General features: G+C 49.1%; 1 protein-coding gene across 8 annotated transcripts in view; it reads left to right on the forward strand.

Moving 5' to 3' along the window:
- The window catches only part of CTIF (cap binding complex dependent translation initiation factor), a 144,855-nt gene extending 123,767 nt beyond the window's left edge, over nt 1-21,088 (forward strand). For all 8 annotated transcript variants that reach the window (XM_086867470.1, XM_023944079.2, XM_086867472.1 and 5 more), the window contains 3 exons: nt 3,446-3,601; nt 17,867-17,920; nt 19,761-21,088. In XM_086867470.1, the coding sequence (XP_086723596.1) occupies nt 3,446-3,601; nt 17,867-17,920; nt 19,761-19,976 (426 nt within the window). In that variant the 3' untranslated portion in view covers nt 19,977-21,088. The remainder of the gene's footprint in view (nt 1-3,445; nt 3,602-17,866; nt 17,921-19,760) is intronic.
- The last annotated feature ends 4,123 nt before the right edge of the window (nt 21,089-25,211 follow it).

The following is a 25,211-nucleotide window of genomic DNA, read 5'->3' on the forward strand; positions in this document are numbered from 1 at the left end:
ACAGCCAAACCGATGAAAGATAATTTGCTTACTGCCCTGACATCACCACCTAAGCATGGGGCAAGCCAATCCACAGGTTATTTTTATATAACTCCGTGAGGCATTTCCAGAGCAAATAAAGTTCAATGGGCAGGGCAGTGACCCGGCTGTCTGGTTCCAGAGCTTTTCAGCCCCCTCAAGGCTCGTCATCAGTGTGTGGAGGTCTGTGGGTCAGGGCATGTCTCCATCGGATGTGCTGCAGGCACACAGGACGTGGGGTTTGTTCTCTGCCCGCCAGTTCCTCACCTCTCCCATGTGCTGGCTCTGGCTCATCCGTTTGGGATGATCCATAGCACAGCCTTTGGAGCTGCTCTCAGTGTCCTCAAAGGGTCGCAGGGCCTGCTGTGATCGTGGCGACCTGCAGCAGGTGAGTCACACATGTAATTCCATTCATCTAACAGCCCAGATGAGCCTTGGTGGCAGCAGTGGTCTCCTCAAACACCCCAAGGCAGATGGGACACCCCTGCATGGGTGGCACTCAGGGCAAGCCATGGTACAGATCAGACCTGCAGTCTGAAGCCCAAATTTAAGGACAGAGCTCCCTGGACCACCTTCCTGGTGCATGACACTGGAGTAACACCTCCCTGAGGCAGGTGGGTTTCTTAGGATGCTTCAGGATGCCCCTTGCACTGCAAGCCTAGCTGTGGTGGAGGCTCCTGCCAAGCCCAACCTGTGACCTGTAGGCAAGCGTGGTCTGGAAAAATTCCTTCCACTGGCAAGATGCTCTTCCTGCTTTGTCAGAGGAATCAGTATAACTCCCCTCCTTTTGCAAAATATTTTCAAAGTGTGGCCCAGTCTGAGTCTGCAAATGGAGCAAAATTATGCCCACTGTGGCATCACGTTTGGGTGCAAATGTTCACGGTGCCTTCCGCATCCATCCCACATTCCATCTCCCTCTCCTGTCCTTCATGGGGGTCCCTCAAAGTCTGTACAAATTTTTCTGTGACTGGAGGAGGGGGGACCACAGATCCCTTTGTTTTACAAGGATCTTGTTCAGCTGCACAGGTGGGGCAGTGTTCACTGATGTCTCCGCATCACCCACCGGGTGCCACAGGATGAAGAGGAGGGTGATATATGGTGGAATCCTTTCCTGCCCAACTCCCATCCCAGGCCTGATGAGTTTGCTTTGGTTTGCTGGTTGGTTTATGGAATTTCCAGGGGGTTGGTGGGTTTGATGGTTTGGGGTTTTTTTACAGAAAATACCGTTTTTAAAAGAAAAGTTTGAAAAGACAGTTTTCTTTCTTGCAAGGGTGCAGAGCAGGGCATGTTTGAGGCAGGAGCAGGAAGGAGCAGGATTTCCTGCAGTGGTTTTTATTCTTTCTCAGTAATCTGGGACTGCAGAGCCCATGCAGTTATCCCAAGCTGCTAGGAATTTCACAGCATGCCCCAGGGATCCCAGAATACAGCACAGCTCCCCAGGTACATGAGTGTGAAACTTCCAGGCCCAGGCAGGACAGGAGGTGCTGGAGGGTATCCAGACTGGGAGAGGCAGGATGGGTTAGGGGCTGGAGCTGGAGATGCAGGAGACAGTGCTAGGAGATGGGGAGGAATCAAGGAAAAGCTCCAGGGTTCAAAGGATACTTTCTATGGGTGGATAGGACAGATTAGGGGCATGGGATGCTCTTGCCTGGGTTTTTAATTTCTCATTAATCAGGATATCACGTCTCTTTGACTTTTTTTTTTTTTTTGCATTAAAATTCAAATGAGAACTCCAGAACAAGTAATTGGGTAACCTTGGGGTGATAATCTGAGCTTGCAAATAACTCCTCCATCACTGCCCAGGGATGGGCTGGTTAATGAAAGGATGAACTCTGCAAACTCCCCCGGAGAGTCTGGGGAGACCCAACAGGATCTGGCTGCAGGTTGACTTCGAAGTCGCAGACACAGTTGGGCAACTGACTTATGGAAATGGGTGTAGAGAGGAATTAGTCATCACTGTTTGGTTAATAAGTGCCTCGGCTATTTTCCGAGTCTTTTTTTCCTGCATATGCAAATACATATTTTATTTTTCCTTTTGTAATGAAACATATAAATAGCTCCTGCCTTGGATCTGCTGTGCATACAGTTGTGTCATGAAAATAATCATCGTGCTTTTGCCTGGCTTTCTTTAGCAGCTGCTTCACTTAGCTTTGTTCTAAAAGGAAGATCTCCTGTGTGTTGTCCAGGGCAAGAGAGCAAACTTTGGTGTGGTGGCTTTTATATCTCCCCAGCTTTGCAGAGAGCAGCTGCAGGTCAGAGTATTTGCAGCAGCGAAGCCCTTTGTCTCAGGCAGTAGGAATAAACTGAGATGAAAAAGATAGAAGGTTATTTATTTAGTCGCTGGATTTCAAAGGTTGTGCAACCTGCACTGGGAGCACGTGGTGTAGAGAATGAACTTGTCTTCTTCTGTATTCCCCTGCTTAATGTCTACTAAATTTTAGTACCAAGGAAAGGTCACTATGGAGACAGACGAGCAAAGTGGGACATCATGTAAGAATCTTTGCGGAATCTCTTAGGGCCCAGGAAAACCTTCTTGACTCTGAGCATGATGTACTCCCTTGTGCCATTCTCTAGAAGGGTTTTTATTTGCTTTTCTGCGTTGTCTTGTGATCTTTGCCATGTGTTTCCATCACATACATCCCTTTTCATACCCTGCCTTTGGACAAACCCCTTCTTTCTGCCCAGCTGGAGGTCTGATGGAGGGGCAGCTATCTCCCTGTGTGCTTCCTCCTGATGCTGATCCATAAATCACGTCACTGGGATAATCCTTAGTCATGGCAACCATCAGTTCAGGCACAGGGTGACCTTTTAATGCCAAGCCCAGGCTGCCCTGATCTTGTGGTCGGGCAGGGAGCCAGTCTCTGCCATTATTTTGTGAGACGCCAGAGAGCAGCCAGACCATTAGGATGCTCCTGGCCAGACACTGGGTCTGCTGAAGATACTGGAATGAATGGGCTGGGCAGGTCATCCTGGACCACCAAGCCCAGCATGGCCACCAGCATTTCCCCTTCATTTTATTTAATCTCTCTGTTGCTGCTTTTGTTCAGTCCTGGTGGTGCTGGCTTCTTCTCACCAAAAATTCAAGCCATCCAAACCCAGCACCCCATGCTGGTGACCCCGTGTCTGTCACGGGGGACAGCAGGACGCAGAGGACAGACACCATCTCTGGTGCAAGCTGTGGCAGTTATTGCAGGAGCTGGTGATATTTCTGCAGTACCTGCTTTCTGGTGGCTTTGCTGTTGAAATTGCAGCTGCTCTGTGTGTATTGAGTAATCTCCCCACTGTTACTAAAGAGTCTGTCTGCCTGTCTGTCCTCCCCCCACCCCGAGTGTCAATTTCCTCCTGATTCCCTCTCTAGACAGCCGTTGCCTCTGCCGTGGTGGTGGGGTGTTGCTGATGGAGCCTCTTGTCTCTGTGCCTCTTGCAGAAGGATTTCTCCATGCGCGAGGAGCTGCAGCAGCGGGATGTGGAGCGCTGGCTGGGGTTCATCACCTTCCTCTGCGAGGTTTTCGGCACCATGAGGAGCAGCACCGGGGAGCCCTTCCGAGTCCTCGTCTGCCCCATCTATACCTGCCTCAGGGAGGTAAATCCTTCCCACTTTGTCCTTCCCCACCAAGGGAACAAGCTGCTGCATTGCTGTTTTCATTGCTGTGTGCAAAATTGCAAATTTTCATTGCTGTGTGTAGATGCCCATGGTCCATGGAAAGGCTGGGGCTGCCCCTGGATTCCTGGCAGTGTCCAAGGCCAGTCTGGACGGGGCTTGGAGCAACCTGGGATAGTGGAAGGTGTCCCACCCTATCCGTGGGCAGGGTGTCAGAGCTAGATGGAGGATCTTTAAGGCCCTTCCAACCTAAACCATTCTGGGATTCCATCTCTGTTTTATAATTCCTAGAGGTTTGCTCTGCCAACACTTCTCACTTCAAAAGTACCCACATCTGCAGGCATGCCTGGCTCTTCCTGCATATTGCCTTTCTGCTCATTAAAGCACAATAATTAAAGCATGCAGTCCCTTTGTCCAGGGGTTAGAAAAGACCAACAGTTGGAATGGCAAACCAAGCACTGGAGTTTGCAAATCCCAATGTTGTGAAAATCCCCACATAAGCAGCTTAAACAGTTTCTTAAAGCAGGTGAAGCCACCTGAATACATGAGACTGACTGAGGGGTGGAAGGAGGGAGAGAAATGAAGTCCCTAACATCCTTAGACCCAACCCAGTACAATAGAAACCCAGCTCTGTCACCAGGGCTTGGGATTTTTCACCACCTGGTCGCCTGATGAGCTCATTGTCCAGCTCCCCATGGCTCAGAGTGGTGGCAGTACATACAGAAAAGACAACTTGAGTTGTTAATGTTCCGTAGAGGAGGAGAGGGCTTCCCTCCACCCTGTTTTAAAGATGGTTTTGTCGCCTGCTGGTGCCTGTAGAAGGCTTTCTCAGAAAAACCCGCCTTGTTGCTCAGGGTTGGAGCTGTGAATCTCAAATTGTCAGTGGTGCTTCTGTCAGACCATAAATAACTTGCAGTAAAATAAGTTCTCCGCTAGACCTCAGGCAAGGGAAGGATAAAGAAAGTGCTGGTGATGACTTTTTTTACATGCATGGGAAGTTTCCTCTGAATGCAAACACACCATAAACATTTTGTCTGGGTGGTAGTACTGTGGGCAGAGCTCACAGATGGTGACTGGAGCAGTGAGGAGTGCAGGCCTCATGATGAGACAGACATATCCAGAGGAGGAGATGGGAGAGGGATGCTAAGAATAGCCGAACTTCCCCAAAATCTCTGCCCACGGAGGTATGTGTCACCTTCTGGGGAAGATCTTGATGTCTAGCAAAGCCCCCGTGCCCATCCGCTTCCCATCGTAATCGTGACACAGCATAGCCCTGATTCTGCCAGAATTTTTCCCTGCCCACTCCTGTCTGCCCTCATCGTGCTGTCTCTGTCCCTCTTGTCACCTTTCTGCTCTGTGGGGACATGGTGGTGATCTAGAGGTGTGCAGAAGGACGTAAATTTCATATATCAAGGATATTTTTTGCTACAGGGCAGCTCCATAAAAAGATTTACTAATTATATCAAGATGTCATGCGTAAATTTGCTCTTAAAAATACATCTCTGTTCCTTAGCAGGACAGGTCTGTCCCTGTGGTGTTGTTTGTCACAGATGACTTTACTATACAATCTTTAATAGCGAGATGATCTTTAGGTCCCTTCCAACCCAAGGCAGTCTGTGGTTCTGTGTCTTAGCTTAGCTGACATGGGTGAGCCTGACCCTTCTGGCTCCCCTGCCCCAAAATGGTTGGTCTGTGACTGCTCTCTCCCCAGTGCTCTGACCTTGATTCATGCCGTCTTCCTTCCATGCTCTGGAATGGGTTTTCATTCTGCCACCATTTTTTGTCATTGCCAGCTAATCCTGCTGTACAGGGCCAGCCCAGGGGAAAGGGCTACCTATTTATCAGCAGTGCCAGGCAGCAGGGCCAAAGATGGGCTTGCAGACACAGCCAGGGAGGTGGTGGGGTGCTCTGTGAGGGTGTGGAAAGTCCCTAACTGTGCAGAGTGCTCATCCCTTGGTGTTCCCCATGAACCTCATGGGCTACTGTCCCAGCAGAGGAGGGGCTGTCACCATGGCCTATAAAGTTTTGGGCTTCCACATGTCTCAGGACAGGTTCACAAGGTGTAGTAGCACTCATCATGGGTTTTTCCCCTTCTGCTGATCGGAACATAAGTACCCAAGCAGAGTCTCAGCCCCTCACCCCTAACTCCTTTCATGCTGGGTATTCCCCAGCAATCTTCGTCTGTGCTGCCCACAGACCTGCATAGCTCCCTCTACCTCCATCCACCCATCCTTTGACCATAAATCATTAGCAGAGGCAAGATAACATCTTTCCCTCTGCCTGTCCTTTCAGCTCCTCTTGCTTTTTAGTTTCTCTTTTTTTGTTTTTTTGGGTTTTTTTTTTTCCTTTTTCCTTTATAGCTCTGGCAGACTCAGCCAAAGGTCAGCGATGAGTGAGCAAGAGGAGGGGGAAAATTGCCTGATGACTGAGGCAAGAATGTCTCTTCCCTTCTCTCTGCAAAGCTTCCTCTCTCCAGCTCCTTTCCCCCCCCAAATTAAAGTTTACTCACACCATCATTAGCTGGGTGGGAGGGAGTGAGGGTGGCCATGAGGACATCAGTGCTGATGGGGAAGAGTTGGGGACATGGCTGGGGCATTGAGTGACAATGCCAGCTCTATTTATCGATCTGTGTAGATGGGTTGGTTTTGTGGGCTGGGGAAAAAAAAATAAAATAAAAGAGAAGTTCATTTCAGGCAAGGCTGGAGTGATAAATGCTGGGGTTTGCTGGCTGATCGACCCAGCGCCCATCACTGTCCTCTGTGTCAGACACAGCAGGGGAAATTTGGGTCAGAGCTGCCACCTTGCCCAGGCTGTGTTTTGGGGAGTGGTTGTGCCCCTTGGCACACAGTCCACACCAAATCCCCATCCTGGGGGGCTCTTGCTGCATCCTCCTCCATCACTTGAGCTTGAGATGTGGGGGAGAAGGAAGGGTCTGCAACACTGTGATAGCATCACCCAGGAGCAGAATCCCTACCAAATGAAAAAGTTTAATTTCCATAACCATTCTGAGGGTTTTGGTGTGAGGTTTGTGCAGGCTGAGAGTGTGTCCTCACAGCAAGATCCGCTGAGGTCAGCACTGGGATTTTAAGCAAAGAGAAGGTTTGCCAAGGAAGTAAAAGGTGGGTCCAGCTCTTGTTAAAATGGTTTAATGGAGCACACTGCATTTGGATGGTGGTTTGGACCAAAACATGATTTTCTGCTTGGAGCAGTGCATATTTTAGGTTGGAAAAGGGCAGTGTGTTGGCTCAAAAATCAGACTGGACACAACTGGGGAAAAGAGGAGAGCCCTTCATAGATGAGAACAAGAGGCCTATTGCAGCCCTCAAATCTGGGAAGCCTGGGAAAAGAATAACAAAGCAGAGATGTTAAATAGAAATAAAAGTGCTTTCCTCCTATTCTTCCCTCAGAGCTTCGGGGAATCAAGGGTGAGCTGGAAGAGGGCATTGTTCCTGGGATAAAGGCTTTCCCCAGGGATGGTTATGCTGTGGCCAGAGCACTGTGGGTTTGACCCTTGTCTGCTTCTAAACCTGGCTGTTCTCACTTGGGACTAGTGGTGGCATCTTGCAGGACCTTGCATGAGCCTGTTATCTGGTGAAAACACTTTTAGCAGTATTAGGAAGTTGTTCTGTCTCTCTCCTTCCAACCTTATAGCCCTCTTGACTCTGGCCTCACTTTATTTCACAAAATGACTCTAAATTTGTCCTTGAACGTCTCCTTCCAGGATGCTAAGTGAACATGCTGACATCTTTCCTGCTCCAAAGCCTCTGCCCTATGTCCAAACACCAAGGACCATGCTGAGCCATGCTCCAACAATGTTTCATGTTACATGTCCCCCAGAACTAACTAAAACCAGGAGAATAACCAAGGCACTTCGGTTCTTGCAGCCTGGCCATACTTCTTTTTTTCTGTGGCCTTTGTCAGAGCCAGCAAAATGGAGAAAATGGGTAGTTAAGGCTGGGGAGCAGCAAATGTCAGTCGAACCATCAGAGCCCTGCATGCAGTGCAAGGAGGGCCCCATGACTACTGAAGATGTGGAGATAATAAATAATGTTATTTGCCATCTATTGTTCACTGATTGTCACCACTTTTGCCTTCCCTAGCTCTCCCTAAGCACAGCTGGAGCTGTCTGTTCCTCATTCAGCTCTGTGCTCCCATGTCTGTGTGTGAGTCAGCAGGGTGGCCATGGGCCACCCCAGGTTGGTGCCCTCCCAGTTACATCCCCTGGTGCTGCTGGGAAGGGGGAACATCAGGACTGGATGCTGAGGGACCCAGCCCAGTTCTAGATGACATCTGAGGTCTGCAGGGAAGGAGGGATCACGGCCAGTGTGGCTGTTGATGGGTGCTCTTGGAAGGTTTGCCTCTTGTGGTGTCTCATCCTCAGCAGATGTTGTTGGGACACCAACCCAGGAGGTGCCCCTGGGACTGGGAGCTGCCACCTCCCTCCCAGCCCTCTGCCAAGAGCAGCCACTTCCAGCCCAGGTGGTTGGTGCCAAGTGCTGCTTTGGAGGTGTTTGTTCTTACAGTGGCATTTAGCAGCCAGGTAACCTGAGTAGTTGCCTATGAGCAAGGAGGTGGAAAAACAGGCTCAAGGGGCTCAGGCTCAAGGTGATGCCATGTGGCAATAATTCCACTGTGGTCCCTCGAGGCATGTCACCAGCTGGTGTCCCACCCACATGGGCAGGCAGCACAGGGAGTGCTTGGCACCCTCTCACACCCCATAGTAATTCTATCCCACCCCTTATCCATCACTGTGCTCTTCTCCTGCACAGGGCTGATCTTTTGTTGAAAGTTTAAAGTTTCCTCTTGACACTTGGCTTCACTCCACTGAGGTCCCTTTCATTGGCAGCTCCTTGTATACATTTCAGTACATCCCAACCTTGCTGTCAACTTCCAAACTTCACGAGATTGTGTTCCTCACCTTCTCCAGGTCACGGATAAGGATGCTGAATAGGACAGGTCCTGGGATAACAACTTGGTAGTTGTTCCTAACCCTAATCCCTGGCCTTCAGGCAGAATTGAATTGAACTGAATTGGAACCCAATGGCTACAACCTTCTGAGCCAAACCATCCAACTTGGTTTTTTACCCATCTGGTTGTCCTGGCTTGGATACAAAGGGACTGGATATGAGGGGTGACAGAGCTGCCTTGGCACCAGCCCACTCTGAGCCTCAGAAAGCGCGGTGGGGGCAGGTTCAGAGCAAGCCCCAGGAAGCAGCTCATCACAGAAAGACTAATTAAACTGCAAAACTCCTTTGTGCAGGACCAATTCACAGAGATCCCTCCAGTCTGAGTGGGTTATTGCTTCTGAGGCTGGGCGTGTACCCCAGGGCTATCCCCTTAAGAGGGATGCGTTCCTTGGCCTGACCCAAGACATGATTTTAGGGTCTAAATACCAACCCTGGGGACCAAGGGCAGCTCCCAGGCGCTGTGAATCAGCAGGGATCAGACCCAGCAGGCTGGCAGCAGGCAGGACAGTTGCTTCTCTGCAGGAGTTGTCTCCTACCTCCAGTCTGGTTGGCAGAGACAGTCCCATTTCAGCATCGTTTAAAATCTTGGCACGCTCCCATCGCTTCCCTGCCTTGGTACACGCTGCTAACTGAAAGCCTCGGGGTGGTGGTGCAGGGAGGATAAATACTCCCTGTCTAATTGCCTTCCCCCCACGTCTGAGTCTGCGGTGCAGCGTGTAGACGGGTATCCACTCCCCTCCCTTCTCTTAGTGCCTGTTATCTCCTGGGGCCATGCTGCGTAATTTAGCAAAATATTCTAACACAGTAATTAACGTCTGAACTTCAAGAGGGCACTGCCTTTTCACTGTCTCCTTCAGAGGAAGAAAAAGGAAAACCTTCCCGGCTGCAGTCGGATGAGCAAGGAGGGTGGTGCTCTTTGGAAAAGAAAATTGTATCTTTTAACGTGGGTTGTGTTGGGTTTTGTTAATCACTCTCACTTTTTAAAAAGCATCAGCCTTTTGAGTCAAAAGAAGGGTCTTTGACAGTATAATGAGATGCTAGGATTTTTTAATACTATTCTCCGAGTCAGAGAATGAAACAAATTTTTGCTTTATCAAATGAGCAAAGGCAGCAAGGGGATTGGATCTTGACCCCACACCACACTTCCATTCAGGAAGCTCCATGAGGCCAGATCTGAGCAGAGAAAACATGTCCTTTATGAAGAAGGGGACTTCTTTATACATCCTCACAGTCCCCTTCTGGTTCCCCTGTCTGGTTCTGCAGAAAAGATTTGGTCTCCAGTCCAGTGGGACTGGGACAAACAGGGAAGTGTTTTGTGTGGGGAAAGGATGGAGGACGAAAGAGGGCTGTGGGCATGGGGAGAAAAGGATTTCAGAGGAGTGAAAAGGAGGGACAAAAGTGAAAGAGTGAAAAGGAGTTGTCAAAGACAACAGGAGGAAGGAGAAATGAGGATAACAAGTGGGGAATTGTCTTAGGAGTCCCAGAGATGTGGTTTGAAGACATGGAAGATACGGGAGGAAGGTCTGGGATTTGGAGCAAGTGGGGCATATGGGTATATGTCATAGCTTGCAGAGCCATGGCAGGAGCAGAGTCTGCAAAGAGCAAGAGTGGATGCCTGTCTGTAGGACCACGCAGGGCAGGGGTGGATATTCCTGTAACCTCTGTGCCTGCCATGCATAAAAATATAATTAACCATTCAGAAAGATCCCACGCCCCCAGACCCCCATAGCTATGCTGGCAAAAACACTCCTATGAATGCAGCTTGTTTGGGAAACAACAGATTTCCTTTAATCCTGGTCATTTTGATCAAAGGGCATAGTTAAGGTGGAGGAGGTCAGGTGTTATTTGGGAGCAGATGAGGACAGGCTAAACTGAGGAGGGCTGCCCAGTGCCTGGAAGCCCATCTGCCCTATTGAGTATTTTATGTGCAGGAACATATTCTTGGAAAGCCACAGGAGTCGTTTAGCCCCAGCACTAAAGCCGTGATGTTATATCTTAAATAGGGGAGGGAAAATGCCACCCTCGTTTCTCTGGGACCCGTGGAGAAGGGAGAGGAAGCAATTTGTGCAGATAAAGAAGTGAAGTAAGATACCATCTCACAGGATGGTCCCTCCTCCTCGCGTGCCTTTGTTTTTCTCCCTCGCTCTCGTACCAGGCATTGTTAGTTCCCAAAAACCCTTTCAATGGGATGTAAACACAACTATTTGCGTCTGCCGCTGCGCGCTCGCTGCCTCTGCAGAGCCAGGAAAGCGCAAAGCCTCCGGCCAGCCAGGGTGGAGCCCGCTGCAATCAAGCACCATGGTCTCGCCACTGTTTCTTTCCATGTTTTGTGTTTCCCCGGGACCCTTGGGATGAGATCACATCCTCCTCTCCCAGGGTTATTATGTCTTCGGACAGGCAGGATGAAGCCAGTCGTCTGGGTGGCTTGAACTCCCTGTGCACCCAGACTGGGTGGCTCTGGTCGTCTGTCCTGCTCACCTTCGGATCCTGGAGGTCCACCTCCAGCCAGGGGATGTGCAACCACCAGGCTACTGTTGGATTGCAGCGTCTGGATTGATGAGTGACCAAATTTTCTTCATCATTGTCTCAGTAATTGCCTCTTAATGGTTTCCAACTTTGCAGGAATTTCTTCTGCCCGTTCCAGATCCAGGGAGAGAGAGTGTCATGTTTCATGGTTTCCCTTGTCTACAGTGGAAAGGAATAGGAGGAGTTTCCCACGACTCCGTACAGGGTTTTGTTCCTCTGGCCTTAATTCAATTTGCTGTTAAGTATCTCTGAGTTCCTCAGGAGCCTGACAAGGAGGATAACCAACATTTTGGTTTACTCAGTGCAATAAACAAACTAATCTCTTCTTACCATCCTCCCAGGGAGTCCTGGTTGTGTAATAGGAGAACAGAAGTCTCCTCCTGAGCCGAGAGGAGCACATCAACGTAAAAGGAGTTTGTGCCACCAAAACTCATTTAGGTTTTCCAAAGTATGTTAGAGAAAGTGTCTGCTATGGACATGGCACTGGTGCAGCCATGCAGGGACAAAGCAGTTCAGCACAGAGCTTCTTGCCCCCTGTGCCACTTCATCTGGGCAGCTGCTGGTGGCCTCTTCCTAGTGGAGCAGCAGGAGCTACTGTCAGACATTCTCACCCAGACTGAGACCACAACATCCCAGTCAGACAACTGGAAAGAGGGTTCTCTCCTTGAGACACATGATCTGGTGGCACCTTGTGCGTCTTCTGTAGCCTTAGAGACTTCCCAGATCTCCAGAGAGGTGTGAGCAGAAGGGAATGGGGAGAGATGCACCATTGCTAGTAGGAACAGCTGGACACAGATGGCCTCTCCCAGCTCATCTGTGTTTTTAAATCCCAACAAATCACATTTTGGAGCATGGCAGAGCCTGTGCCTTGTGCAGAGACCATCATAGACAGCTCCACAAGGGAAAGATTTTCCCCAAAACTTTGTGTCTGGGCAGCCTCAGCATCAAATGGGTGAGCAGAAAAGATTTCACTTATGCCTGTGAACTTCTAGAAGTCTGTTTCCATGTGCTGGCTTGTTTCTTCTCCAGTGAAAGTCACTCACATCTGACCTCCCTTGCTCCCAGAGAGGGACTCAGTACCCCTTTAGAGAGAGTGGTACTGGTACAACTTGTTGGTGGGCACAGGATGAGCTCAGCTAACCTGATATCCTGGGTCAAGGAGCTGATACAGATGATGGCAGCAAATGGCAGAAATCCTGAAACTGGCACTATGGTAGAGCGTTTTGCAGTCACTCATCCCCACAACTTTGTTTGTACTTAGAGTTTTCCCAAGTCCTGGCTGTTTTCACCACCCTGTGCCCTGTGACAAGAGGAAAAGTGGAGCTGTACCATTACCTGTGTCTCAGAGGTGACTGTCCCCATGCAGAGCCATGCAGTCCCATGGATCTCATCTTGGGCATCTTCCTTAAAGACTTGTGACAGTAGGTCAATAAGGGGCTGCTGGAAAGACAGAAAATTGCTATTGCTATCTGTCTGCAGAGAGCCTGTGAAGCAGAATTTGCCTGTGTTCCCAGGAGGACCCACCTAGCAGACTGGGGATTCCAGGAGGTTTTGGGAGCAGAAGTTCCCCAGCTGTGGTCCATTAGAGCACTAAGACTGCCTGCATAGCTGTGTTAGCATCTAAACTGCACTGTCAGATATAGGGGATGGTCACAGAACCATAGAATGCTTTGGGGTGGAAGGAACCTTTAAAGCTTATCCCATTCCATCCCCTACCATGGGCAGGGATACCTTCCACTATCCCAGGTTGCTCCAAGTTCATCCAGCCTGGCCGGGGACACTTCCAAGAATCCAGGAGCAGCCACAGCTTCTCTGGGAAACCTGTGCCAGGATCTCCCCTCCCTCACTGTAAACAAGTTCTTCCCTCTATTTAGTCTGAATTTCACCTTTTTTAGATAAAAACTATCACCCCTTATTGTGTCACTACAGTCCCTACTGAAAACTTAGTCCTTATCTTTCTTATAAGCTCCCTTCTAAGAGGGTCTCCACGATGATCCTGGCCACAGAGCTGTGTGATCCATCTGTCAGAGGTCCAAGTCCATCATGGCCCTTCCCAAGGCCCTTTCTGGTTAAAAGCAGGCCTGGGAAGCACCATCTCTCACTCACTTCCATTACAGTACATCCACTCTTCTTCAGCTGCGAGTGGCACAAATAACTGATCATGCTCACGGAAACGTGTCTCCATTTCCCTGCGTGGACCTGCTCCACACCAGCGAGCCGTTTGCAGCACGCTGCTTCCCCTGAGGTCATGTTCCACAGTCCCTGGGAGGGGGGAATACTGGGAGGCACCTCCTCATGACCCAGGTGAGGATGAGAAGCATACCTGTGGGCAGCCTCAGGCCCGAGGCTGCCTGGGTGTCCGTGCGTGTTGCCACTGGACGCGTGAACCCGAGCTGCCCTTCGGGGAGCCAGGGTGAGCGGCGCGTGGGCTGCGGTCAGCCCGGCTTTCCCTGGGTCTCACCCCAGCCTCTCCGTGGCTCTGGGTGGATATTTTCCGTGTTTCTTGCGCTTTCACGCTGGAGTCATCACCAAAGCATCATAAAACACTGCATGCTAAGGGGTAGTTAGTGGCCAGCATTGCTTATGTGTCATTTTGCAAGCGATATCGTACACAGTAATTAGCACTGTGCCTTGCAGGAGAAATATCTTTGCATCTGGAAAGGGTAATGTGTGTGTTGGGCTGCTCCCACCCCATCTCCTGGGGAGAATTGCTGAAGAACACAATTAGACCTGCGTGGTTTGGTGATAAAGGGGCAGTGGGGCTGGTTCTCCTGAGCTCCTCATGGTGTGGGCACCCTTAAGAATACCAGGTAAGCACTTCAGCTTCTCAGCAGGCCAGGTGATCTCAGAAACCAGGTAATAAACCCAAATATTGGGGGTGAGTCCCATTGTCTTCACTTTTTGGTTTGCTCTTTTCCCCATACACGTGCATCCATTGCTGTTCAGGACACCCAAGCTGGCTCTGTTCATGGTGAGGCACAGCTGCAATTTTAGGGCTCCTTTGGTCCTTCAGCCATGGCTGCTGGTCCCACCCCATGTGGCTTATGATGCTTATCTCTGCAGAGATATGAGGAGAAAGTTCTGGGGCCATGGAGGCCAGGGGAGATGGATCCCAATAGTACACCATGGAAACCAAGAGCCAACCTGCAGGGCACTGCAACTCCCCACGACACACAGAACTTCCAGGAGCAGACCCTAAAACTTACTTTGGGTTGCTTATGCAATTATCTAGCACCCAGAGCCCATCTGGGTGTGCTGGCTCTGCAGAGGACCTTGACCAGTGCTCATCTCTTGAAGTGACATAGAAATTTGAACAAGAAGGCGCCTGATATCTTGCACCAGTCTGCAAGGCAGCGAGTCCAGCACCAGAAACAAAAGTGAGAAGCCTTTCGCAACTGAGGCTGGGTATTAAATGACTGGCCGGGCAGATTCTGGCATGCAGCCTCCTCTCTTAGGAAATCAGGCAGACTCTTTGTCTGCTTTCCAGCAGGAACTGCTGCTTTCATTGCCCGGCTTAGCCCGATACAGGGGAAACCGGCTGGAGCAAAGGGAAGTTTTTCTCGCAGACAGCCCCAGCCTCCGGGGGATGATTACAGGTTGAACTGAGGAGCGCATGAGTCCCTGCTCACCTGCCCTGTTGTCTGCCTCATGCTCGTCTTTCAGATCCCTCATCCACGTCCACCAGCTGGTTTGAACCCTGTGGGAACCTGGTGGAGAGGGATGGGATGGTGCCCGTAGTGGGAGTGAGGCAGAGGCACACAGCAGGGAGGAGCAGCTATAAATAGTTAAATAAATAATAATTCCAATGTGGGAGTGCTAATTTAATGGGTATAGAGTGTTTACTGTAAAATATTTTAAGTAAATATGAATTAGAATGCAAACAGTGAATGCAGTTGGCTGGGTGGTCACACGAGTGCCGGGACTTTAGGGCTGTGATTTCCCTGGAGCTCTCAAAACATCTTCACTCTTCTTTTTTTTGCAGCCCTGGTCACATCTGACTCAGGGCTCACAGAGCTTTGGGAAACCCTGTGCTCTAGCTGCAGTGCTTTGAGTGCCTGGTGCTCACATGGGGCACCATCAGTGGGATCGAAATACCCTTCGAGAAATACGTGCAAGTTGTCATTGGTGGATGAGGACATCCATGGTGGGACCCCAGGCAGAACAGTCCTTGCAGTCAGCAAGGCTCCATGCCAGGCTCCCTGATCTCCTCCTGCTCTGTCTTGCAGGGGTCAGAAGCAGATAGTGCCTACACCCCAGAATGCTACAAATCTGATCAGCAGCATGCAGTGAAACAGTGACATCCTTCTGATCTTACAGACTTCAGTCAGTTGCACTGATGCAAGTGGCTGGCAGCCATCCTTGGCCGTGGATTTGGACTCTGGTTCTCCAGACCACCAGCAGCTCTCACTGCTGGGCTGTCCCCTCATGCACAGGGATGTGCCTGGGCTTGGCAGGCAGGCTGTGGGCCTCCCCACCTTACATGTCTCAGGCAGAGGCTCACCTGTAGTGCTTCAAAATGGTATCTCTTGGTACCCTGATGGAGCAGTGGAGCATCTGGTACTTGGGTGGACAAGGTGGGGCACATGGTGCCTTGGATGAATGGTGGAGCACATGGTGCCTCTGGAGCAATGGAGCTGATGGATCCTTGATGAATGAGGTGCAGTGCATGGTACTTGGATGGACAAGGTGGAGCACACGGCACCCTGATGGACATCTTGGAGCACATGCATTCTCCAGGTCACATCAGATGGTGTCCATGAGGGCAGCGTGAAGTTGGAGGGTGCCTGCCCAGGGCTGGGGGTTGGATGTGTTCTCTGTTTCATCATAGATAGGTGAGACTGATCCTCATTAGCCCAGTACCTGAGCACTTGACAGGGACATGTTCATCCTCACAAGCACCTTTTGAGGTAGGCAAACATGTCCCAACCCTGTGTGTGGGAAGCCGGGGCTGGTGAAGTTGCAGCCTTTCTATGACCACATATCCTGGGCTGGGAGCAGGATCACTGAGGGGACCATGGCAGAGGAAGGGCTGGAGTCAATCCTAGCTCTACTTTCATGAGTTTTTGTATTATATTCTTTACTAAAGAATACCAAAAATAAGAAAGCTGTTGTTAAAAGGTATTGTCTGCTACTTTATTTGCAGCCCTGCTTCACGCCATGCTCATGAGCAAAATACCCCAGGAGGGAATATCTGGACTGTTTTATTGGGCCTGTTTATATTTTTCCCTAACTGATACTTTCTTTCATTGTTGGTGTTGGGTTTAAAATAATCTCATGTTTTCTTGTGAAGAATCTGAACTGTTTGTGAGAACTTATCTCAGAGCACGCGGCTTGGGCTTAACTAACGTTTTCCAAACAACCTAGCAGAAAGATAAACTTGGGGAGTGGGGGCTGAAAAAAACTGTTGCATGATTTGAAAACCCTTGCTGAAGCTTTGGCTAAAAAATAGCCAAAGAGAGATAAAACCAATGGACAACATACTCATTGAGATGCTTTGAACACCATTGTCAAAGCAAATATTCCGCTGTCTGCCGAAAACAGAAGACAGTGAAGACAAAACTCTGAGTGCAGTGATAATTCCTTGTGTTACCTCTTCTTTCCCCTATCTATTTTCCAGCCAATGTGGAGCTGGTAAACAAGCAGAAATTTATTTGTAGAGGAAAGGAAACATGGAAAAACGAGAGTGGGGAGGAGAGACGATAAGGCCAACAGTCATAATTCTGATTTTAACTAATGAATATGACTTTGGAGTAACTGAACAATTTTTATATGGGCAGTTTTAATCAGTTCAACTGCTTTTAAAATGTCTGCTTCTCTCTAATGAATTTCAGATAACAATGAAGCCAGTTTTCTCGTTTTTTCTCCTTTTGCTCAGTGGTTACTGCACACAGGGACTAGCTCAGGACTATCAGGGCTTGTTCATCCTAAAGCGATGGCATGGAAGTGGCTATGGCTTCAAGTGTTGCCAGTACCTGTAATTGTCATAAAGATAATAACAAAGAAAAATATGTATTTGTGGTCCTGTTTTGAGGGTCCTTGCTTGTGGTTCCAGTGTCTGTGGGGTGAGACATGCTGAGCTCCTACACTTTGCTGTTGTCAGATGGAGCTGCTGGCCCTCATTGCACACCCTGAGTCTGAGCCAGAAGAGATGAGCATCTTCCTGCACCGTCCCATGCCATGTGCAACAACACTTTGGGTCTTTCCTGGAAGCTGCTCCTGCTTCCAAGCTCATGTTTGTAACATAGAGTTCAGGGAGAGCAGAGCAGGGTCGGAGTTGGTGCACCTGAGGCTCCATAGTTTCATTGGCACCCCTGGCCCTTGCACCACTGTGTAATCAGCCTAGAAGGAGCCATATTAATTACAGTGAATTCGACATAACTCAGGCAGTTTTGTGGCTGTCAGAAGTGTCCCCATGGGGATGGAGAGGTTTAGGGGTGGGTGGCAGAGCCCTTCCTTTCCAAAGAGCCGCTCCTAAGTCTGTGCAGCTCCACTGCTGTTGACTGACAGCTGCATTTATTCCCTGTGTGTGTGAAATGAGTGTTTTCTCACTGCCTGCCATGGGATAAAAACCCAGTGTAACCTAAACAAAATTTATTATTGAAGTTATGTGTTTTCTCCTCTCCTGATTTGTGTCCTTTCCTCCTGGAAGTGTCAAAATCAACCTGGACAAAGACATAGAAGGAAAATCGTAAGAAAAGAGGAGGAGGAAGAATATCATGCATTTCTCACTGCTTGTCTCTTCTCTCTTTTGCAGTTGTTGCAATCTCAGGATGTGAAGGAAGATGCCGTTCTTTGCTGCTCCATGGAGGTAAGGAAGCACCTCCATATCTGCCCTGATCCTCATTCCTTTGCCCCTTCTATCCATGCCATGCATGTGTCAAGCAGCTGTTGGATCTTTCCAGACCCAGCAGCAGTGTGACCTCTGTGCATTTTGGAATAATCAAATGCTTTGAGTTGGAAGGAATCTTTTGAGGTCAATTAGTCCAACACCCGTCTGCAATGATCATGAGCACCTTCCACTCTCCCAGACTGCTCCAAGCCCTGTCCAGCCTGGCCTTGGACACTGCAGGGATGCAGGGGCAGCCCCAGCTGCTCTGGGCACCCTGTGCCAGGGCCTGCCCACCCTCCCAGCCAGCAATTCCTTGCCAATATCCCAGCTGGGCCTGCCCTCTGGCACTGGCAAGCCATTGCCTGGGTGCTGGCCCTGCAGGCCTTGTCCCCAGTCCCTGGGCAGCTCTCCTGGAGCCCCTTTAGGCCCTGCCAGGGGCTCTCAGCTCTCCCTGGAGCCTGAATACTTGTGCAGGGGAGCAGCCCCAGCTCTCCCAGGCTGCCTCCAGAGCCGAGGGACTCCAAACCTTGGAGCAGCTCCATGGCCTCCTTTGGCCTCACTCGAGCAGGTCAATGTCTTTCCTGTTCTGAGGAGCTAGATTTACGACCCCAGGTGGGATCTCACAAGAACAGTGTGGGTAGAAGACCACTGTGAGATAAGAGACAGCCCTAGAGACTCTGTCATTGGGCATCCGTGTAAATGGTGCAGGAAGTTCGGTAACTGGGGTCCCATCACAAAATTACATCATCCTAGTGCCTTCAAATCTCTTCATCAGGTTTTTAAACACTTGAACAGCTGTATTGGATCAAAAGCTGCCCCATGACTTGCTGTGCTCAGCAGCAGTTTGGCAGAGAAGCAAATGACATGGCACTCAGTGCTCTGGATGACAAGGTGGTGATCAGTCACAAGTTGGACTCGATGGCCTCAGAGGTCTCTTCCATCCTAATTGATTCTACAATTCTGTGAAATATAGCAGAGTTTTATTGGTTACTTTTTTTGGGAAGTGATGGCCCCATGGGGACAGATGCTTTTCTTGCAGAGAATAGTTGAAATTGAAACCTGAATAGTGAAAATTCAGCAAAGCAGATGAGGAGGAGGATTTGATTTTTAAGGTGGGGACTTGAAAGTGCAGCCTCTTGTGGACTCATCACTGTCCACGCCGAACTTGGACCTTCTCTGTAGAACCACCTAGGGCTTGTGCTACTCGATGGAGGTTTTCCAAGGAGTAATTGTTTTAGAAAAAGCCCTTGGCTCTCTTCAGCAAAGCAGCACGACAGGTATAAATGCAGATCTTGGCAGGGCAGGATTTGTTATGCACACAGGAGCGTTCTGCTTATTCCAGCTAATGACTGGGAGTCACTGGGAGCTCTGAATCAGCGAGTAAATGAAGGGCCAGGTAGAAGGTAGGAATACCACATCACAGCCTGCACTTTGTTTTGACAATAGCGTGATTTTTAGGTGGGATTTTTTTTTTTTTTTTTTTTTTTCCAAAGCAATCCGTCGCTGCTGCCTTTGAAGTCAGTGGGAGCTGAACCATTCACTCCTCCAGCCTGGTGCGGATGCTTTCGAAAACCTCGCCCTTCGTGTTCAGCTCTTGGAGCCTGCTGCTGGGTGGTTTTGGTTTTCAAAAGCCACGACGCTTTTTTTTTTTTTAACCTTGCCCACACCGGGCAGGGCAGAACTGTAGGGACAGGAGCTGTCTGTAAAAAGCCAGAGGGGTGTTTTAACCTCATAGAGTGATAGAATCCTAGAGTGTCTCAGGCTAGAAGGGACCCACAAGGATCAGTAATCCATGGTTGACCTCTTCTTCTCCCAACAGCTGCAGAGCACCGGCCGGCTGCTGGAGGAGCAGCTGCCCGAGATGATGACAGAGCTGCTGGCGATAGCACGCGACAAGATGCTGTGTCCCTCCGAGTCCATGCTGACCAGGTCCCTGCTGCTGGAGGTCATCGAGCTGCACGCCAACAACTGGAACCCCCTGACGCCCACAATCACGCAGTACTACAACAAGACCATCCAAAAACTAACAGCTTGAGGGGCAGGGCAAGGTGGGGTGGTTAGGGACGAGGAGAAGACATGCGCCTTGAAGGGACCCGGCAAGAGCTTTTCTGATTTAAATCCCCCAGCAGACCAAACCCAGCATGCTCAAGAATTACGTTGGTGGGGTGGGGAGGGAGCAGCATGTTTCTTTTTCAGCCACGCCGCCAAGTGCCACCCCTCCTCCCTGCCGTGGTTTTGTTTTAGGGGTTTCTTTTTCTGAACTCATTGCTCAAGCAGCAGCAGCGCATCCCGCCGGGTTATTGTTTGGCTTTCGAAAGAAGACAGAGAATTTGGAAAAGGAGGGGGGAAAAAAAAATAATCTAAGTGGGGGCTAGTATTGTTTTCACGCCGTCCTCCTGCCTTGCCCTGGCCAACTGGCAGGAGACAGCAGGCAGCATATGTCTCGGGAGGACAAAGCCAGGCACACAGTACACCAGACGCTCATAATTGATGGCTTTTGTCAAGCGGGGCTTGCGTTAGGTCCCCCCCCCTCCTTCTCTTGTTTTCGACTTTCTGTGTGTTCCCCCACCTACCCGCCCCCCCTTCAGAGGCAGATTGGAGAGTGGGACGACTTTCTTACTTGCACTGGGTTTTCTTTCTCTGGAGCATTCGTAATTTCTTCTTATTGTATTGTTGGACAGATAGTTGTGAGCAGCTCGGGGATGGGGAGAGCAGCGCCTTCCCTCGAGCTGGGTAACGGTTTGTGTGAAGATGCTGGAGCAGAAGGAGTGTTTTAAAGGAGCCCTAAAGCCACTGCAGAATTTACTTAGCCACCGTCATCTTGCCAGTAACCTCCTCGGTGGATTGAGAAATGTGTCCTTTGAGCTGGGGGCTCTAAAAACAGGGGATTCTGTGGCTCTTGCTGTTCAAGCCGCCGTTATTCCTCAGCCACTATAATCATTTAACTTTTTTTTGTAATAATTCTTTTTTCCATTGAAGGAGTGCTTTATTGTTATTACTGTCATGGTTGTAATTATACATTTAAATCCAGGCCTGTTATAGTTGGGCCTAATAATGTACAGGGCACGGGAGAAATGAAGGTTTGATGTTCTTTGGAGACTGGTAAAGAGAAGACAAGCAGCGTATAGCAAAAGAAGAGGATAAAAAGAAGAGGGAAAAATAGAAAAGCCAAAAATAGAAGTTTTGAGCCTGGCTTCTAGCTAGCTGAATATACTATCCAGCATTCCTAGGTGTGCAGTGTGCAGGAGCAGCTCTGTCCCACGCTCGGTGTAAGTGGCATGGTGCCATCGAGGGATGGGGATGTCTTCAGAGAGGCAGAGTGTGCTCGGGGGATTGCTCCAGGTTGCTCCAGGATCCCCTCATGGCTCCGTGCTGGAGCATCCCAAGGGAGAGGACGGCTGTGGGCGACGGTGGGGACATGCCACCCGCAGGGTGAGAGACTGGTCCGGGGCAACGCCTGAACCGTGAAGAAGACGTGGTGGGCTCCTTGTTTGGTGATTTAGCAACACTTTGACTTAGGAAATTGGACTTTTTCCAGTGAAACCTGGCGAGGGTACAGGCTGCCCCATGCTGCCTGCAGGAGCTGAGGAGGGCACGATGCTGTCAGCCCATCCTGGTTTCTTCTCACTGTTCAATTAATTCCTTTTATGATAAGAGAACTTATGCCACAAGGATGGCACACACAGACCCCGGACCAGGCAGCCTGGGTCTGAACTCAGCAGCTCAAACCCGTTTTTCCAAGCAAAACGTTGCATTTCTGGTGGCTTGTTGAGAAGAGAGATTTCACCCCGGCCTCCTTGGATGTGCAGTATGTTCTTGGGTGCCTTATGAATGTGTTGGTCTGTCTGCGATGGGGAGGAAACTTTTGCTGCAAAATTTAAAGGGCAGAAATTTTCAGCAGAAAATGCATTGCAGGGGTGTGAAGAATCGTGATGCTGAAGTTCAATATTATCTGAATTTTCGTCTGGTTGTCTGCTGATCCCATTTCCATTCTGCACTTGGAGCAAGAGGAGCTGGAAACAGGAGCTTCAGTTTTCCTGACTGCATAGAATGCAGCAAAATGATTGCTAAGTTCACTAGAATTGTCTGGAAAAATTAACTTTTGCTTCACTTATTCAAGCCCAGGAGCTTCGCACAGTGACGGCGCCTTGCGTTGGGTCAGCTTCATTAGTAGCAATGTGGTTTGATAGTATTAATGAGCAGATGAACTTCATTTAGACGGCAAAGCCCATCAGTATTACGAGGCTCAGGGCTGTGCCCATTGCTCTTTGTTTTTTCTGCTCCCTGAATTCTCAAGGAGTGGAGGAGAAGGGGATATAACACCCATCACAGTGCACTCAGGCAGAGTGTCAGTCTTCTGGGAGAAGGCCTGAAAAACAGTTTTGTCTTGTTGTTATGGGGTTATTTTTTCTTTTTTTTTTAAGAGCAGATAAGTCCTATAGCAAGGACAGCAACCTAATGGGTTGGGGTGCCAGGGATCCTGCCAGCAGTGATCCAGACTGCCACTCTGGCCCCTGCAGCTTCTCACTTCCCACAGAATTTTTTCTTGGGATGTAGTGAAAGAAGAAAAAATAAAAGAAAAACATAGATAACTGGGGATTTTGTTTCTAAGAACTTGAATTTTCACCCATTAGTGCATCAGAAGGCATTCAGAGTCAAAGTGTAAGCCACAGTATTTCTCCTAAAGCATTTCCCTACCCCTACCTGCTGTGAGAGCTTATTCAGTTTTCTCACTGTGGGGCAGTCCTGCAACCCCCACTGACCAGGCTTGGCCCATGACTTTCCCTTCCAACACTGGAAATGAAGAACTTTTATGTGAACTCTGTCGGTTTTTAATGTCTTACCATTTATCTCTGCTATTAGCGTACATTCATCCAGCCATTAACTGCTTTGATACATCAGTCACTCCGTTGATGTCTGAGAATCAAAATGTTGACCAAAAATGGGGGTTTTTTTCCCCAAAAAATTTCATGCTGCCAATGGTATCTTTCTGAAGTCCATCAGTAGGAAGCCAGCAGGCACATGGCATCATTCACCAGGGTACCGTGTTGGGAAAAGAGGCACCACAAGGACATTTGATGGGCAGGATGGGGAACAGTGCTGGAGAGCACCTGGAGATCCTGGAGTGTTTTCTTCTCTCTCTCTTTTTTTCCCCCCCTCCCCTTAATTTTTTGGCTTACTTTACAAACGGTCGCCAAAGAGCGTAATTTTCCAATGTGTTATTTTTAGGTGCAAAGCCACCAAATACATCTCCCCAGATCAGCCAGAATCCATCTTTGCTGCTCAATAAAAGTACCTGTGTGGGGTTTTACTGTGTTGTCCCCATACAACTACATCAGCAAAGGTGAAAATAAACCTCCTCAGGCCAAAAGTGTGTGGGGCCAAACCTCAGGGTGGCGTGGAGGCGAGTGGCTGCAGCACCACCTCTGTGCCCATCTCCCTGGGATGCAGTGCAGGTTTGCTGACTCCCTGCCAGGCTCCCCAGTTATTATACACCTCATTCCTGGTAAAAATCTTTCCATACTGATGGGTTTCACTACACAGAAAGTGACTTGCTTGGTTTCCCCATGAGGGATTCCACTGCTGTTCGGAGAAGTCTTGTGTATGTGGAGGTGAAACAAAAATGGGGAGGGAAAAAAAAAAGGAAAAGTAAGTGATTTGCTTGGTTCCCCTCTTCCCCTGAAGGAGATTAACTAGTATCTATTCTTGGCATGATTGATGGCTTTGAAAGAAAACTTGTCAGAATAACTTATGATTTATTTTTGTGCTTATTTTTATAACACCCTCACTTGGAGATCTCTCAAAATCTTAACTATGATTTTTTTTTTAATTTCCCTGCTGGGTATTTTATGGCTTTACACTAATTTTGCTCTTCTTGGTGTTAGCTATTAAGCAGTCCTGGTGATATTTTCAGTATTTTTTCAGGAGAAACGATACTAAGGGTTGCAAAGTCCACTGTCAATAGCCAAGGGAGCTGTGGTGTCCTGCAGAACACAGAGTTAACACTAGGAATTATTTTTTTTTTAAATGTATTTATTTGCATTTGAAAAAGCGACATTTTTAATTTAATCATATTTGTTAAACTAAGCGCTTTAAAAAAATTTTAAAAAAATTAAAAAAAAAAAAAAGGAGAAAGGTTTTGGGGAGAGTAAAGACTTAGGTATTCATACTTAGAGAAATCACAAACTCATCGTTTTCAGCATTTCAGAGACTGTTAAAACAAGGGAGCTCATAACTCTTTGTGGCAATTCAGTCTTTGTTTATAGAACATCCAGACCCACTGTATGCTATAAAATGCATCATCTGAGTAATAAATGTTTAAAGCTTGACATTTCCCCATCTCTTTGTGGGTACGCGCTGTCGCTTCTCCTGCTCTGGGAGGGACCATCCTTTAGTTCAGGATGGAAGGAAAGGAATGTGTGGGTGGTGGGAGCAGAATATCCCTCCTGGTGGAAATGCAGCTCAGGAGGGCTCTGTGGGGCCACCTCAGTGCTCCTGGTGCCAGTCTCATCCTGCTGCTCCCCCTGTGGGGGCTGGTCCCTCTCCCTGTCACCTCTCACAGAGGGAGGGTGAAAGCTTTTGGGAACGGTGCAAAGGGCTCAGAGATCCGTGGATGATGATGGATTGAGCCCATCTCCTGATCTTCCTCCATAGCTGCCACTCCCCTGCTCCCCATCCTCTGCCCACCAAAGCAAATTTCCCACCTCTTCATGTCCTACCTCAGCTGGGCCTGGGGGTGTGCCAGAAGACCCCCCTGATGTAATCACATACGTTCCACCCAGTGCTACAGCAACAAGGGCTCCTCAACCTCTGCTACCTGTTAAAAACAGTCTGAAAATTATACTCAAGATGTTTTTCACAAAATCACAGAATATTCTGAGTTGGAAGGGACCCACAAGGACCATCAAGTCCAGCTCTTCAGTGAATGGCCCATACAGGGATGGAGCCGTAACCTTGCTGTTACCAGCACCATGCTCTGACCAACTGAGCCCATCTCAGAAAAAAACAGGTTTACTCCAAGTTCTCCTCTGAAAAAACCTTCTCAAGCCCAAGACAAGTAACTTTTGGCTAACTGGAGTGCCTTGCCTGTTTTTCTGGTCTGAGAGAGATAAAAAGAGAGGGAAAAAAGAGACAGGAGGTGAAACAAGGAGTGAAAATGCCACCAGGATCCCACAGGGAGATTCATGTCCTTCCCAGACCTCTAATTTCCACATTCCCCCTCCATTTCCCAAATGCCAGAGCATCTTCTCCCCCTCAAGTCAGGGGCTCA

Source organism: Cyanistes caeruleus, chromosome Z (genome assembly GCF_971803275.1).
Source record: "Cyanistes caeruleus chromosome Z, bCyaCae1.hap1.1, whole genome shotgun sequence".
NCBI classification, from domain to species: domain Eukaryota; kingdom Metazoa; phylum Chordata; class Aves; order Passeriformes; family Paridae; genus Cyanistes; species Cyanistes caeruleus.